The sequence below is a fragment of the Ammospiza caudacuta genome, chromosome 3 (assembly GCF_027887145.1).
Source record: "Ammospiza caudacuta isolate bAmmCau1 chromosome 3, bAmmCau1.pri, whole genome shotgun sequence".
Taxonomy (NCBI): Eukaryota; Metazoa; Chordata; class Aves; order Passeriformes; family Passerellidae; genus Ammospiza; species Ammospiza caudacuta.
In genome coordinates this window covers 51,656,166-51,673,590 of record NC_080595.1, presented here as the reverse complement: position 1 = coordinate 51,673,590, position 17,425 = coordinate 51,656,166, and the positions used below count along the sequence as shown (strand labels likewise).

At 36.3% G+C, this 17,425-nt stretch overlaps 1 protein-coding gene across 1 annotated transcript in view; it reads left to right on the top strand.

Moving 5' to 3' along the window:
• Positions 1-16,285, top strand: part of ADGB (androglobin) — a 97,507-nt gene extending 81,222 nt beyond the window's left edge. The window contains exons 27-34 of the mRNA XM_058801473.1: positions 41-237; positions 1,413-1,524; positions 8,120-8,229; positions 9,900-10,055; positions 11,857-11,965; positions 13,085-13,172; positions 14,323-14,506; positions 16,136-16,285. Coding sequence (XP_058657456.1) covers positions 41-237; positions 1,413-1,524; positions 8,120-8,229; positions 9,900-10,055; positions 11,857-11,965; positions 13,085-13,172; positions 14,323-14,506; positions 16,136-16,285 — 1,106 coding nt within the window. The remainder of the gene's footprint in view (positions 1-40; positions 238-1,412; positions 1,525-8,119; positions 8,230-9,899; positions 10,056-11,856; positions 11,966-13,084; positions 13,173-14,322; positions 14,507-16,135) is intronic.
• Positions 16,286-17,425: the final 1,140 nt, after the last annotated feature.

The window sequence follows — 17,425 nt, the reverse complement described above, 5'->3', positions numbered from 1 at the left end:
TTCAGAGAATTTCAGGACTTCTTTTTTTGTCCTCCTGCAGTAAAAAAGTTACAAGTTATTCAAAGTAATACAGTGAAGGGATTGGAAACTGGACAATTAAAAAAAAGAAGTCGTAATTCATCAAAGGACAGCAAAGCTTCTTCCAAGGCAGACCTTGTACAGGAATGCTCAGTGATATTAACAGATGAATCTTCAGCCTCAGAAAACTTTGAAAATAATGTTGGAAGCCCAGAACAAGTAAGAGTTTGTTAATCACTGGGATTTGGGAAGAAAAAAAAAGCAAACAAACAGTGAAGTATTATTGCTAATTCTTTTGGTACATGTGGAGAGATCTTCTGTCCTGGAGTAAAAATGAGAATCTAAAATTAAGATTGTCGGTAGCTTTTGAATGAGGTGGTAAAAAAAGGTTAATGTACATGTATGAATGACTAAATAAGTAGGGGGTTTCATATCAAGGTGATTTACTCTATCTTTAAGTGTTCTTCATTTGGCAAATCAAATACAAGTACAGCATAACTTTCACATAAAGATCAAAAATTTCCAGAAATAAAACTAAAGTTTTGATCCTTCAATATGAGCTTTCTTTGAAATATGACGTTATAGAAGATCATCTGTAATAGTTTGCATAGAGAAACAACTATTTCCACTCAGCTGCAAGTTTTAGTAACAGACAGATAATATCTGCTTCTCAAGTCAGGTTTTTCAGAGGCCAATGTCAAACCATGGGTTTTTCTTGATGCCATTTAGTATTGTCTATTTTAGAGAAATTAAGTATACTTTCTAAAACAATTCTTGTTTTACATCTCCACATGATTTTCTGCTGTGATTTTTTTTCTTGATAGTTGAATTAAATTACAACAAAAGAAAGAAAGAAAACAAAAAATATTGAGAAATAGACTCCAAAGTTGTTCCTTTGACTCAGAACTGGCATTAGAATTTTGGAAAACAGTTTCTAAATATAATCACTTCCAATTCAGTTTAGACAATGCTTGAAACAGCCCATGGACCCTGTCACCTCTGCCTCAAATTAAGGCATTATTGAGTGCTAGTACAAGGGTTCAAAGCCCTGTAGTAAGTCTTAAAATCAAAGACAAAAGTCTTTGTTGTAGTACATGGCATACATAGGGAAGTTACATGGAAATCTTACAGGAATGTAGCTCCTTATTGTATAGCCCAGTTTAGTTTTACTTGATAAACACATGAGTAATTGTTTAACTTCACAGGAATTAAAATGAGATCTGTGGAATTAACATTAATTTTTTAAGCTTCTTGTGAATACTGCTGTGTGCAAGCTTGTAAATTAATTATTTGTTTTATTTGCTGAATTCAATAGCTGGCACTTCATTAACCTGCAGGGCTTGAATGCTTGTTGCAATTGCTATGACTTCAGCATGTTGCATTTTCTTTCACAGTTTCACCAGTATTCAATAGAGGCATTGGTGTTGCATGATAGTTGGCCACTTACTGAGAGTGAGTCTTTGCTTGTTCAGGAACTGAAAGAAAAACAGAAAGATGATATCAAAGGTAGGTTAATCTAAGTACATATTTAGTCAAATGTATCATGTCACTGATTTTAAAAAATATCTATTACTCCAAGCAACATTTTTTCACTGTTTGAGTGAAATAACTAGGCAAGAAAAATTTTTCTTCTGTACTTCTTAGAAACAAAGTTTGATTGCATGAATCTACATCTTCAGAAAATATAAGGAAATCAGAGACTAGACTGCAAGACACCTTCTTAGGGCCCAGCTTTAGGTAGAGATCTGGATCAGAAGAGTGCCTACTGATAATTTAACAAAATGCACTGAACAAGATGTGGGGAAAGGCTTAGTTTGGGAAATGTAATTCTTCTTTACTGGTGGGAGAAGAATTTAGCCAGAGAAAAGGCTAGGAAAGTTCCCAAGTACAGTCTGTATGTCTAAGTCATGAAGGGGACAGAGAAATTACAGAAGGTTTTGGGTTTTTTACAGATTATTGTAGCATTTATTTTTAAGGGACAGTAAAAACTAATCCCAAGACATATTAAAAGCACTTAGAATCCTAGTCATTATTCTGTAAATTTGATAAGTGTCTCATATTTTCTTATTCTTTTATCAGCCAGGTTGAAACAAGATTATTTAGATCTTTATTACGTTAAAGTTTGTCACTCTGGACCCAAGAGCCTGAGAGAGGCAAGGCTCTGCCACTGCACATTCCCAGATCCAACTGTTTGTGAGGCTGAAGATGAAATCCCACCAAGCACGTGCACATAGACACAGACACACATGATGTGTATGTGTATGTAAGGGTGTATATGTACACAGAAACACACATTGCCAGCTACAGAGATCTCAGACAGACACTCAGCACAAACACAAACAGCACCAGCTGCCTTATCTTGATTTTCCCTCTTAGACTGGAAAGAATGGAAGTCCCCTAGATAGACTGTGTATTTCTGAAAAGGCAGATTCTTCCACCAGCTGCACCTAATGTACCCCATAGCTTGCCTCTGCATCCCCTACAGACTCTGAGGCTGCAGCCCTACTCCAGCTGCTGGTGCAGAACATCACACACACATGTAGCTGATTCTCCTGGGTTCTCACCCTTATGTTCCTGCAGAACCTAAAATATTACTTCCCATAATTCAGAAGATTTTCTGCATCATTAATATTAAAGTTCTATAACTCAATTTTTAAAAGAAATAAGAAAAAATTATTTTCTTCCTCATATAAATACACTTGCTAATACTCAAAAAAATTATTTAGGATGGTTTGGTTTTTATTTACTACTGGTATGTCTCACTTTTTATTCTATTTAGATCTTTCTTTTTAAATGTCTGGTCCGGTCTTTTTTCAGTAATTTCTCGTACTCTGGACTGAACTTAGATTCAGCAGCAGGGATTGCTGATAGATATTATTTAATTTCTTGGGTTTGGGACATATGCAGTATTTGAGATTTTTTTCATTATTTCTTCAGTTATTATTACACAACTTTAAAAATATGTATCTTCTTGGTTTACTGTAGTCAGTTTTATTAGCATTTGAGGAGCCATGTCATGTGGGCTTACAGACTTGTACACAGCTCTTTTAGTGATTTCACCTGCTTGTATTTTGTTGTGTTCTTCACAATATCATATTTTCTTCCTAGATTATTCAATTCATTCCGTTAGTTTTCCCTGTTAGACTCCTTCTCACAATAGACATTCTATTACATCCTCTTACCCTTCTGAGTTGGCTACATAGTGACAGCTGGCACTTGACGATTTCCTTTTATACAGTTTCACCATGGTCTGTAAAACTGCAGGTCTGTAAAACTGCAAGTCAAAGGAGGTGATTTAATCTCCAAAATTTCTTCATTAATTCTCAGCTCATATCACTAAACCTTGGCAATGTCATGAGTGTTCTCTCATTGAATTCAAGGTAACACTACTCCAGTTCATAACTCCCCTTCTCCATGCTAATTGATGCTCATTGCAGTTAGTGAACACAAGCACTTTTTTTCTTGGGATTATTTTTAAATGGTGTAAATATAATAATTTTTAAATGGTTTAATTTTTGTGCCCTCTCATAAATGCTGCCTTTCAAAGTAACCAAATCAATTTCACAGTTCTTATTAACTGAGTGTCTGTGTTTATACAAGGATACCAACAGATTGCCTAGGCTGCCAACAGAGTTTAAAGACAACTTATATCAAAAAGTTGAAACACCAATACTCACTTGATATTTAGTGTTTATCTTTCGTACCCCTATTGACCACAATATTTATCTGAAGTGCTTACTTTAGTTCAGTATTTTGGGGGAAAGCCCAAAAGTTTATTCCTTTCTCTGATTGTGAGCTAGTCTTAAATCAGTTTGAAAACTGACCTTTACCATTTAAAATTGCCAACACAAGTTGTCAAACATGAAATTCATATAATAATAATGTTGGAATGTAATCATAAAGGTATTATTTCACCACATGATTTTTAAGAATGCTGCAGTGAGTCAGGTGAAAAATTTATGCAAAACGTTTTCCCAAGTACCCTTTTTTCATGTAAGCCAAGACTGCCATCTAGAGTTAATTTTGTATTAAAGCTAATTTATCATGACAAAAGCATATTTGAACTCTGTATTAAGAGCTACTAAAATCTTTTAAAATAGTCTCCCTTTAAAATAAGACCCATGCTATTATACTCTTCCTATTCACCAATATTATAAATACTTATTTAGAACATTTTTGAAGAAAGTAAATTCTCTGATACACAGATGCTATGATAATTTTGTATTTCTTGATGTTTGTACTTGTAAAAAGCACTGTGTTAGCAAAAGTTACTTTGTGAATAATACTTAGTCATATTTATTTTATATATAATCCCACTAAATGTTTCATTAAAGAACCCACTGTACAAACAAAACATTAAAAAGGCATTAGGCAGGAAAACCTAAGTACACAGAAATTAGGAAGTTCCATGCAGTTTATTTATAGTGTCTTTATTCTTCCCCCTTTCTTCCTCCCTTTTTTGTTTATTCGTTTTTTGTTTTGGTTTGGTTTGGTCTTTGGGTTTTTTTGCCTCTTTCTTCTGAGCACTGTTATGGAGCAAGCTTTCAATGGAAAAAAGAGTTTTTAAAATGTAAGCTCAAGATTCTTGTATAAAAGGGGAACAATAAGCAGGCAATCTTGCAACTGCTAGCACCATTTTCAGTTGCGTGACTATGTGAACAACATCATTTTAAGGTTCATTTTGTATTTAGGATTTTTAGCTATTACATTTCTGGGTTCTTTGGTTTTATTTTTCTTGTAGCAAGATCATCACTTTTATTGTGCAACTGTCACAACCCCGAGCTGAATTATCACTGTGTGCTGAATGCTAACTGCAGCACGTATTTTACATATTGCCTTAAATTAACTTAGGAGTGTAATCTGTTGATGAGGGCTGTCTATGCAACTGGGAAAGCAGGAGAAGATGGAGTGCCCAGCCCAGGTAGTAAAGGTAGGTTTGAAAAGGCAGGACAGACAATATGCTTTGGAATATTCCCTTTTATGCTCCAGAGCGGTCAAAGTTTCTCCCACAGGTGTTATTTTCCCACAGGAGAACTTGCTGGCTCATGCCAAGGAGAGGATTCCATGGGATGTTTAACAGGATGTTCAGATCTCTCTCTCTCTCTCTTTCTATTTCCCAGCTTGCTTGTCAGTAGTAATTAATCACTTGCCTGGTGTTCAGTGAACAAATAGTTCACAGAGGGTACATGATGGTGCTGTAGATCTGTTAGCCATGCCCTAACCCCACACCAGTACTGCAACCAGATTATTGGTTTGCTTCTGTCCTGTGCATTTTTTCTGTAACTTTAGTGTCTGGGTGAGCCCAGCTTTGGAAAGACTTTTGACATTGCCATCTGTCAAGGATCCTTCTGAGGGTCCAGTCAAAGACAGGATAAGTGACATCTGAACTTCTCAATCTTTTCTTAATGAAATCTGAAAGTCCCTCATTGGGCAACTAACAGTCATTGCTACCAGGTACTGGGTAGTCCCACTAAATGCTCAGAGCCTATTTCAGATAGCAGTAGCATGATATCTTCTCAAAGAAAGCTACAAAAGACTCCTCTGTGTTATACCTATGAATAAGATAGATTCTCTGTAATTTAAATCTCATAAACCAGGAGTAGCTGCCTATCTAAAAATGAGAATTTATGTATCTCAATCTGAAACTGAGTTTCAGCTAGGAATCATTTGGTGCAATTGTTTAACTTGTCATAGACAGGACATCAGACTGGATGATCACTTTGGTCCCATTTGGCATTAGACTAAATGAACTTTTGTATAAATAATTGAAAAGAAGTAGAGAAGCTAATTTTAAAGTTGCTGTCAGCTGTTTGTCATCACTGTCAGCCCGTGTGGTGACCAAGCTTTTCTTGGTGCCACACAGATATAAAAAACTGCCACTGAGAGTTTGTGATGATTGATGCACAAGCTGAGCTGGAATGGCCTTTTACTTTCTTTATCATCTGCCTGCCTTTCTTATCATTTCCCATACAAAGCGTTTGCCTGGCTTTGCCCTTAGAAGAGCCCCAAGCTGCTGCTCACATCTCGCTTTGATTAAGAGTGGGCAGCATGCCAAAATGCAGTCATTGCCCCCTCCAGGCATTTCTGGAGGTTCATCCCTTAACTGGGATACTGCTTGCTCTGCTGAGGAAGTGGGAAGGGCTGGGGGAACCTGGACAGTGCAGTACATGGGAGAGCTTGGAGATCTCAGCTTAATCCTGCCCTAAGCCTACATATCTGGAGTTAAAGTAGGTTTACTCATTCTAGCCCCTGTAATTTCTTATGCTTGTTTGTTCTTTACTAACTTATCAGGGTATGCTATAAGTTCAGAGCATCAAAATGTTATAATTCAGAGTCACAAAATATTTCTAGAAACCAGACAAAGCTTGTAGTATCCCATGACATAGAAAATCTTTGTCTGGGATCATTTAGATAAGTACACTGAATGTCTTTGTGCAAACAATAAATAATTTATCTCTAAAATTTATTAATACCTTGAATAATGTATGTACACCAGACTGATTTATGGTGCTACTATGTAATGATAATGTGAAGTTAAAGAGAGAGCCATTTATGTAACAACTTTATAACTTTTAATTATGTCATCACTGTTTTATATTTTCATTTCCTGTGGAGTTTTTTTACTATATTCAATATTTGTGGAGACCACTTTAATTTTTTGCTTTTATTCATTAATATATGCCTTAGTAGCACTGAACCAATTTAAACTTTACAATTTGGTGTAAAATGTCACTGGACTTTTTTTAAGTAGCATGAGGAGATAAGAATAATACTATTTCTAGATGAACACGAGTACGATGTATGATGTAACACATTTATATACCATATAATATATATTTGTATGTGGACCTATATGTGAGCAACAAATATGTTTCTATGTCTTTAATATTTATGTATCCATATAACCTCAGCCATGACAATACAGGTCCCATCCAAAGCTCATTAATTGTGCAGTACAATGATTTGTCCTCAGTGGAAAGAAATTGGAAAAGCACTAAGTGAAAGATATCTACCTTAAAAGTATTAAATGAAAGATAGATATCTTATTATTATCATCAGACTGTGAAACAGTCACTCATATAAACTTTTTTTTCTGAGAGAAGTCCCCTGTTTTACTGTATTGGCTAAATATAGGTTTTCAGCTCTTCTCTCAATTTTTCAGACAATACGAAGGTGGAGGGAAATGGAGATTTCAGACTCAGGTTTTTAATCTTTGTCTTAGTGTTTTGGATTCATCCCTGGTTGTTTCAACTGACACATTCTTTATAAATAATAAAGTTATATGCTATTACATGCTTTATTTATTAATTTATTTTAAAAACAATATGACACTCATGAAGTCTTGTTTACAGCTCTCATCAGCTAAGACCTTGCAAAATAACTGTTGCAAATATCAATTAACAGTATCATTAATTCAAACATATAGTATACATATGCACTGATAATATAATTAATTTAAAATATGCCCAGATAGTTCTGACAATGACAAATTTGCATTTCTTAAATATGCATTGAGTCTCAAACATGTTTCTTTGCTTTAACTTCCTTGCATTTTATAGGGTGTACCTACATTATTTGTTCTAGATAGTCTTAGGATGGGCGATAATGAGAACATTTACTTTACCTGTTTTGAGCTTCATACTTTCCTGATGCATAACAAGCATAACAAACACTGACAGAGATTGTATGTAGAAGGGAAGTAAGAGTCAGGCTGTGATTTTGTGCATTGCAGTCTTTGTACTGATCCACACACGAAGCAGCAATGCAGTGACTGCTGGCAGGCACCATGGAAAACTCTCAGTTAAGCCCTGGGTAAAGTTTTATTTAGGACAGATAAGGCTGTCACAATGTATTCACCTTGTAAGTATGTTTTTAAAACTTGTTTGGTCTTCATATTCTTTCTTGATAGTACTTGAAAGTGTCAACTAATTAACTGGTTTTCCTTTGTTTTGTGCTGTTATTCCACCCTGGGTTTTATATGGGGAGCTATATTTATGGATAACAATGACATTCTCTAAATCCTAATGCATTATAACTACATTTGAGTAAAACAAAGAAGAAAGTATGCACAGTTTTCCCCTAATTCTCACTTCTTTCCAAGTTAAAAAGATTGCAAATAGTCCTAAATCAACCAGAGGATCGAAAGATACAGTATCTGAGAAGACAGAAAAAGAGGAGTCCTGGAAAGAAGGTGCACCACTTCAATCTCAGGTGAGGACAAGGCCAAAGCCTGAATTTGTTGAATGTTGAGATATTTTCAGGTCTGCAGATCAGTGCTGTTAGGACTTCTAATGTCCCTTTGCCACCTTTTTAGCTTAACACTTGAGAAATGTTGAATTAAAAAATTTGAAAGTAAAAGATGTGCGTCCTGGATTTAGATACACAATTTGCTCATTTCTTTGTTTATGTATAAAGGAAAAAGTGGTTGTTTCTTTTGTTGCTGTAGTTTCTGTCTCTGCTGAAGGCTTACCAAATTCCAAGAATTCACCATATTTGTGTCACATTAATCCCTCATTGTAGTGGCTTCCATGGGTTCCTAGGGAGATGAAATAGGTTTTTCCACTGTAGTCAGCTCCTGTCTCATATATCACAATTGTCAGTAGCATGCAGACATACAGTGGCAGAAAAATTGGTGTGTACTTGCTTACTTGGAAGTTCTTATCCCCTGGGGTGGATCATCTGAATGTTCTGTGGCTGTCTGAAAAGCTATTGCCAGCCTTTATGCCTTAAAAGGAATAATTGACATTACTGGTTGCAAACAGATTAATGGAAAGCAATGAAGGAACTGACAGCTTCTTGTTTAATGGCATTGCTTTTGCTGGGAATTTTGCTGCCTCATGGTGTGTAGTTTAATCAAAGAACCATAGAGGTTTTCATTAAGAAATCTCTACTGATTTTTTTTAGTCAATTAACCTTGCTGCACAGCAGACTTCCCTGTGATTCTGCCTTACACTAGAGGTGCTGTGATGATGGTTCTTGAGAATCCACCACAAAAACAGATGCAAATCTTGAGATGGAGCCCTTGCAGAAAGAGAAGATGTCCACCTGTAGTCTCAAACAAGAGCTTAACTCCTAACCCTAGATCTAAGTCTTGGACTTAAAGCTTCTCTAAATGATATGTTTTCCTGAAACATATGCAGCACAGTATCTCATTACTTGGTCAGGCATCAGAATAGTCTAATAGACTTCAGGCCCTACTTGCCCTGTGATTCTGGAGAAGCCATGCATTAAGGTGTTGGAGAGACTGGGAAGTGCTTGGAAAAGAACCTTACAAGACAGAGCAAGGTTTATTTCTATACAAAAATCCCACTTGAATATAATAAGGCTGCTAGTAAAGAAGCTTGTGGAAGGAGAGGAGAGGAGAGGAGAGGAGAGGAGAGGAGAGGAGAGGAGAGGAGAGGAGAGGAGAGGAGAGGAGAGGAGAGGAGAGGAGAGGAGAGGAGAGGAGAGGAGAGGAGAGGAGAGGAGAGGAGAGGAGAGGAGAGGAGAGGAGAGGAGAGGAGAGGAGAGGAGAGGAGAGGAGAGGAGAGGAGAGGAGAGGAGAGGAGAGGAGAGGAGAGGAGAGATAAAACAATTGCATGAAAAATCACACAAAATACTCTTGTTCAGACAAACTGTTCAGAAGAACTGGGAGTGTGGAGCATGCTGCATGGGGGTGGGGGAAAACATGTGAACAAAACACCTCAAAGAGCTTCCAGGCATTGCAAAGTAATCTTTCTTTCCTTTGGCAGCCTCTGTTTGTGTCATAATGCACATCAAAGTCTGTCAATGTACAATGTATATCAGTCAGCAAAATTACCAGTACACAAAACCATAACTTCATCCTAAAGAGTGGTAGCAGATGTATACCAGTGACTACATTATGTTTATGATGCTTTCAGCCAGGACAGTCAAATGCCCCCTACTGTATTTTACGCATAGTAAGTGACCAGAAAGAGGCAGAGTTTCTGGAGGTGAAGAAGGACACCCGGCGAGTAGATGCCATCAGAGCCATGAAAGAAGCTTGGGAGTCTGCAGAGCCAGGGAGAGCTGTCAAGGTAATATCAAAGTGCTATCTCTGCAGTGATGTTTCTTCACAAGTTCCAGGACTTGTAATGTTAGAGCACTTGCCCCAACAGAAACCTGCCTTCATAGGGCTGTTCTCTTTGCCCCTCTGGAAGACAGGAGATTTTACTTTTGAGAGAATTAAAAGGGATTATGTGCCTGAATTCTGGGTAGGAATCCAGATATCTACATCAGGCTTCTGTAGATCACTGAGACTTTAGATTCTACTTTAAAAAACATAGATAAGTTTCTCCTTAGAAAGCCCACTAACTCTACACATTTGCAAAGCTGCTACTTGTGACAAGTTTAATGTTTATCATGAACAGATTCCGTCGAGAAATACACAGCTATAAACATGCCAAAAATTATTTCTCCTGAAGAACTGGCACCTGGTCATATCAGTACCAAAATTGTTCCTTGCAGCCAGGATTCCAAATTCAGTCTGCATTGCAGGTTACCCAAGAGCCTGTAACACGCTCAGTATGAATTCACAGTTTTGGAGAAGCAATACTGATCTAGTTGCCGGGTGCATCTGGGTGCTTTTGAAGTGACATATGCTTGAGATAGAAAAATAATACATGTTCTTTCTAGCAAAGCAAAAAGTGCAGTGCTGATTCAGAATTGGAAGCATCATTAGCAATAACAAATTGCAGTCTTCAAACTCATCTGACAGTCATTCCCTATCACCACCAATACCATTAAGGTATGTTCAGCTAGAATCCCCAGCTTAGAAATTTTGGGGTTTTAGTATTAACTTTCAGAAATGAACCTGAAACATGAGCCTTCCCAGTTACAGTCTCAGATTTTCTCAGTTCTTTTCAGTGTGTTCAAAGCTCAAAACTTTTCCTGACACTACTCTGTTAAATTCTGAACTAAGGAGAAATGCTGCTCTGCAGCTTTGATTAGTTGTGCTGAGATTGAAAATGCAAGTACAGCCTCCTAAAGGTTAGCTAGAAATTAATCCCCTTTGATGTGTGAAGACTCTTCAGAATCTGGTTCTATCACCATTATCTCTTTTAATCAGAAAATCAACTGAATTGCAACTACAGGGTTCCACTTTTGAATCCCCTTAGGTTTGTGACTTTTTTTTAAAACAGCTGGCATTAAGAAAACTGCAGCAACAACAGAATATGCTTTAAAAAAGGTGTAAATTTGGGCTATGCTATCCAGATTAAGTAGCTTCTCCTCTCCTTTCTTCTTGACAACCCTGGCCCAATGTCTGCCTATTCCAGGGGTCACAGACCCTCTGACTCAGGAAATTGAGTTCCTGACTCCAGGCTGACCAGAAGCCAAAGGGCTTCTCTGTCCATTCTGGCAATGACAGCCCTTAAGAGTGAGTCAAAGTCTCCTTCTGAAAAGACAGAAGTGCTGATGTCTGGTTTTGGCATCAAAGATAATTGAGTCTGAAAGGGTTTGCACCCAAAGGTCCCATTTTTCAAGACAAAGTCTAAATCATCAGGCTATAGGAGCTTCTAGGAGATGCATTAGCCATACATCCAGCTATACAGTTTTTATTTTATTTTTAATCCCAATAATATTTTAAACTACCCAGAGATCAGTGATTTCCCAGCATTTCATTGGACAGAGATCTTTAGTGTAAGTGTGCAATGTCTCATGACTGATTCAGTGGGATCCTGGCATCTTTTCTGATTCCAGCACCAGGCAGACTTGCACACTGCACTCTGATGTTAGGTCTTATTGAAGACTTATAGAATCCTACTTTTGAAAATTCTTTGAGATTTGAAATATGCAGTAAATTTTTTGTCATCTGGATTGTAAAACTTTGATCTGTAGGCTTTTCAGGAACGTATGCGTTTTATTAATAAGTATGCTGTGAGAGATTCAGAGGAACCCATAGCTGAGGCTGAGACTGACACCTTAACACCTAGTTCAGAAGAAGAAGGTAAGAGTACAGCTTTCTGTGTCTTCTGTTCAGCATGTTCCACTCCTTAGGAAAGGGTTCTGCATTAAATACTGGTAGTAGCTGGATAGGTCAGCCCCAATTAAGGTGTCCAAATGTGCAGTGGCAGGCTTGCTCCCTATCCCCTCTTTATTTTAATTGTTTCATTGCTCTATTTCCAGACAGATACAGCCTCACTGCTCTTGGAGGCTGCCAAGTTACCCTTAAGCAAGCTTCAGGTAGCCCCTCTGTAGTACAATTCTAAATTAATTAATCTGAAATTTTTGGAAGTTTAGTGGAAAATCCCTTCTCCCTCAATTCCAAGTACCAAAGTTCTTTAGTGTAGAAATGCTAAAAAGGTGTTTAGCAGCTAAAATAGAATGCCAGTAAGAGACTAATACACCTAAAGTAAAGTTCATGGAAGCTGTTCATGGAGAGTGGTCTGGAAATGAGGTGTCAAAAAGTGAGACAAATTAAAAGAAGGAAGCATTGAAATAATGACAAAGCAGTTCAGCCCATTGCCATGCTTAATATCAGATGTGTCATTGTACTGCAAGAATGCTACAATAAAACACAGCATGTTTTAACCACATTATCCATGTGGTTAAAAAATATAGTCTAAGATTTCAGAATACCAGTTTTATTATGTTATGATTTTTCTTTAAACAGGCATTTCTTAAATTAAATCTTCTTCCCAAGAGGGAATATAACTTTTTTAAACTACAGCCAGGACTGCAGAATCAGATTTTTATTGATTTTTTTAAACAAAAGAATATGATACCCAGAAATTGTTTTTATATCTTTTAGGCAAAGTCAACATTGACTGCAAAGTCAATGTTCTTGCTTAGATTTACTAACTTTGGTAAGTAGAGGGGTTTTAGCTAAAATACACATATTAATTTCCCTCTAGTATATGTAGGTTTTTGATAGCATCTTTGATTCTATCCTAAGTGTTGGAAATAAAAGGGAAGAAACATTATACCTCTCCAGCCTATATTCTCATTTAATAAAGTATTTTGCGGAGCCAAAGGAAGAAAAATTGGTAAAAGAATTTAGGTGGAGCTCCCTAGCATAACCACATAACCAGTTTAATCTGTTTTGTTTTTTATTTTGTTACCACAGGAAAGCAATCACCACAAAGAGCTATTGACTCAAGATTAGAAACACAGGAAAAAAAATGGGAGCTTATAGACCTTAGTCCTTACACAAGGTAAACTGCCCTAACATAATAAATGTCAAAGGGGTTGAATCACTGCACTGCATGTAATGAGTATCTGACATAAACATTTGAAGAAAATGAGTGTTTGGGCAAATATGCTTATTTCAATCTTCTTGAAAGGAGCATCCAGATCACCAGATATTCTGAGTTGGAAGGGACCCACAAGGATCATCCAGTCCTGCTCTTCAGTAAATGGCCCATACAGGGATTGATCCCACAAGCTTGGTGTTATCAGCACCACACTCCAACCAACTGAGCCAATCCCAGGGTCATAAAAAATTTGTCAGGATGTTATGCAGTTTTAAAATAACATATTTAATAAATGCAGTTAATAATAGTTAATAGCTGAAATAATTGTACTGGTTACATTTATTATACAAAAGAACTATATTTTTTATTATAAGTGTTGACATGAACTTATTGAGCTAATTTAAATGCACCTCCTTGTTTGCTGTGCTGCAGCTATAACCCACTTCATGCTTAAGTCCATTTGTATTCAACGTGGCATTTTTGCATTTCATTGATCTTCAGAAGACTTCCAAAATGCTGAAAAATATGCTCAAATTTAATTTTAAATTGAGAAGGAAATTGGCATTATATTGAAGCAAATAGCATTAAAACAGTATGGCAAAAATATGACAAAATATCTTCCATGAGCTTAAATCTTGTAAGCATTTCATTTGTCTTCACCTCCTTGACTTTTACACTAGTCATTTAGGACAAAAATATAAAAGTGTATTATCCACTTACCTGCTATTATGTCGAAAGCAAAAAAAAGAACCCTAAAAAATAAATTGCATTTGTCTCAATTTTCAGAAGTATCAAAAACTTCTGAAAACATATTTCTTGCAAATTAAAGGTGTCACATGTAGGAGTTTTTCATATGCTCGAAGATGAGCATGATTTTACAAATAGATTTAAAATAGACACTCAAGTATAAGAAGATCTGGTCTCAGGAATGTATTTTCTTATTGGTGTTATCTAGAAGCAGAGGAAAAGTGACTCCTTAACCATATCTAAGCATATAATTGTGATGTTGCCAAATATAACCCAAATACCTGCTTATAGATGTTAAGCAAAATAGACATCAGCCAAAACTGCATTTGATATGAGACAAATATCTGTTTTGTATTTCTTTCAGAAAAACAATGTCTGAACCTGTGCTGATAAATGAGTCTATCATTCAACAGCAACAGATACGTAAAGAAGAAAACTTCAATCATTTTAGACAACTTTGCATGCTGGTTATGGAACAAAGACAAAAAGAAGAAAATGAGAGAATTTTATTGAAGCAAAATATACTTGAAATGTATGAGAACCTGCAGGTATGTTTTCAAGATTACTTTCCAGTTAACTGCTGCTGGGATGTCCACCACTAGTCTGAATATCCTGGTCAACCATTATCAAAGCTTTTGTATCCAGTACTACAGATTAGAAGCAACAAACTTGAAATTTCACTTGGGCAAAGGTCAAAACTAAAAGTTCTAAAGTAAAAAAAATAGTACTGCATTATATCTTTAATATGATATTCTTGATACTTTCTTGATACACTCTCTGCAAAAACACTTTTATATCACCATAGAAGGATGGTTATAAGTCAGAAAAAAACTGACTGAAAACTGACATACATGACCAGATGCTTATTAAGTAAAGCATCTCCAGTCTGACTATTTTTTGGTTATGGACTTGTATACAGCTTTTTGAAAAGTAATTAAAAAAACAATTATACAGAGTGATAAGTTCTTAATGTGTCTCAGAAAATTTAGAGAATGCAGTTTCCTTGGAATATGCACGATGCCAGCAAATGAAGAATTTATATTATTAAACCTCAAAAAAGCATGTATATAAATAATAAATGTGGTAGCATTAGTGTAGGATCCATTGTGAGGATTAACTCAGCCAATGCACTGCACATGAAATTGCACAAGTATCTTACCAAATTGGCTTAACTGTTGAGCATCAACAGGAAAAAAATTGTTTGTTATAGTGGTGATACAATAGCCAGTATCAATCAGCTGCTCAATTCAGAGCTCTTAAAAGTGGATAAGGGACAGTAAAAATAATTTTACATCAAATCAACCTATTTACAGAAATCTTAATTGAAAACATCTTAGCTAGTTCCCAGACAGCCTGATTTATATTACTCAACTACAGGTCAGCAAGGAGCCGCAGTTCTCCAACAGTGGCTGACCCTAATACGGATGCCAGTCCAGGTGTTCAGATGTTGCTATGATTTTGGATGCCTAACATATTGTATATTAGAAGGGCAAATTTTTCACAAGAGTAGAACCTCAACTCTTTCTAGAAACTATTTCCGTTTAAAATGTTTCACAGTATGAATTTAAGATGAGATTATTTGTGAATATGCACACTGTGCTGATAGACACTTTTGCAGTACTTTCATCTGTAGACCACAAAGAACTATATACAGATTTCCAGGTATCCCCATTTTTCAGGATGGAAATGGAAAGGGAAAAGGTGGCACCTTTTTCAGAGGTGTCTCAGTTCCATTTGCCCCAAGTCTCATTGAAGGTCATTATGATTTATGCTCCTTTAGCCTCTTAAAAGGCCACAACTCCTAAGCCATTCCAGCATTTTTAACACCTAGATTTTAATAGATTTGTTTAAGACTGCAAAGCAAATCAGTAACTGAAAAGGGACTAGGTCCAGATAGGTAACTACTTTGTTGTCCTATTCTTCTTTCACACAACTATCTTATTATGCCAGCAGTTTTAAAAGGATTTTCCTGAACTTTCTCTTCTTCATGGTGAAAAGACTGACATAGCTGTTTCCTTTGAGAAGTCAATAAACATCCATGTAAAAAGAAAAGGAGAGATGCTCTCCTTGTACTTAGAGAGTCACAAAGTGAAACAGAACAGAGGGATGCAGCTGCTTATGGTGAAACCAAGACTGATGTGTTGAGCAGGGCAGTATTGCTGTTTGTTTTTGGCCAGGCATCCTTGGATGAAGCACGAGGCAGAGTTTACAGCATTCGGGAAGCATACAGAAATGAGCTGCTGGAGGCCGAGCGCAGAAAAGAAGAAGAACTGGCAGCCCTGGAAGCAGCCCTGAAAGCAGAGCGAAAGAAAAACAGAAAACGGTAAAGGTTCAGTGAAAAAAGTGTAGTTGCTGGCACTTGTGAATTGTAATTAACAGTTTGTTATTTAACAGTTAAAGTTCATATACAAAGATGAGAAAAATTGTTTCTTATTTTCAAGTACTTTTGGCAACTATATCTCGTTTTATCTTTGCCTGTTGCTAGTGGAAAAATTTATCTAGTATTCTATAAAGCTACTTGCTACTATTTAAGTTTTTATGCTTTGCTGAATAACTTTGCAATAAAATTCATATTCCATTCAGACTCTTCTCCCAAAATCCCAGTGTCTTTTGTCTTTTTTTTTCAATCAAAACAGAACCAGTCAAGAATGAATCAGAGTTGACACAGTGAATGCAACCTGACAGATTTGAAAGTCATTTGACCTGGCTCCTTAAATGGATGACAATTTGTGGAGTTTATCATAATTAAATAGTGGCAAACCACACTTTTCGTATGCTAACATTGGGAGGCTTACCAAATCCTGATTGAGTAGGCTCACAAGCTTTCTATGTACTGTAATATTTTTTCCTTCCATCGTTCTCTTAAAGTGTTTTGGAATCTCACAGTAACTCTCTGTAGTGACAAACTCATGAAACAACCTTCCAAGGCTTGTTAAACACTCCTTAAAGCCCTATTATTATCTTAATTTCTCTTTTCTAAGATGTATTTTGCCCATGCTGACTTTGTTCAAATGACTAATTACAATAGACTCCCAGCTGGAATTTAAAAATATTTCTTAAAAGTAAACCAATGTGTGAATGAAGTAGCAATCACAGGCTTTTTATTCAAGGGGCAAAATATTTCCTCTAAGCTCTTGTTTCCATTATCACAGAATTCCTGTGTTTGTCATTGTGTCATCAATGACACAATGCTGCTTCCCTATCCATCTTTCTTTCCCAAAAAAAAAAAAAAAATCACTCAGAAGTTATCACCATTACTTGAATACAATGATCTAGACTGATACAATTGTGAAAACTCTCTAGAACAGACAGGTGTTTTAAATAACTTCAAGTATTTTCCATGTATGTAGTCATAAGCAGAAGCCTAGTAAGTTAGACTAAGTATGTCTTGTATACCTGAATTAGGTTGAGGATGTCCAGAAGCATTTTCATTATCTAGGCAAAGTAAGAAACTATGAGACTCACCA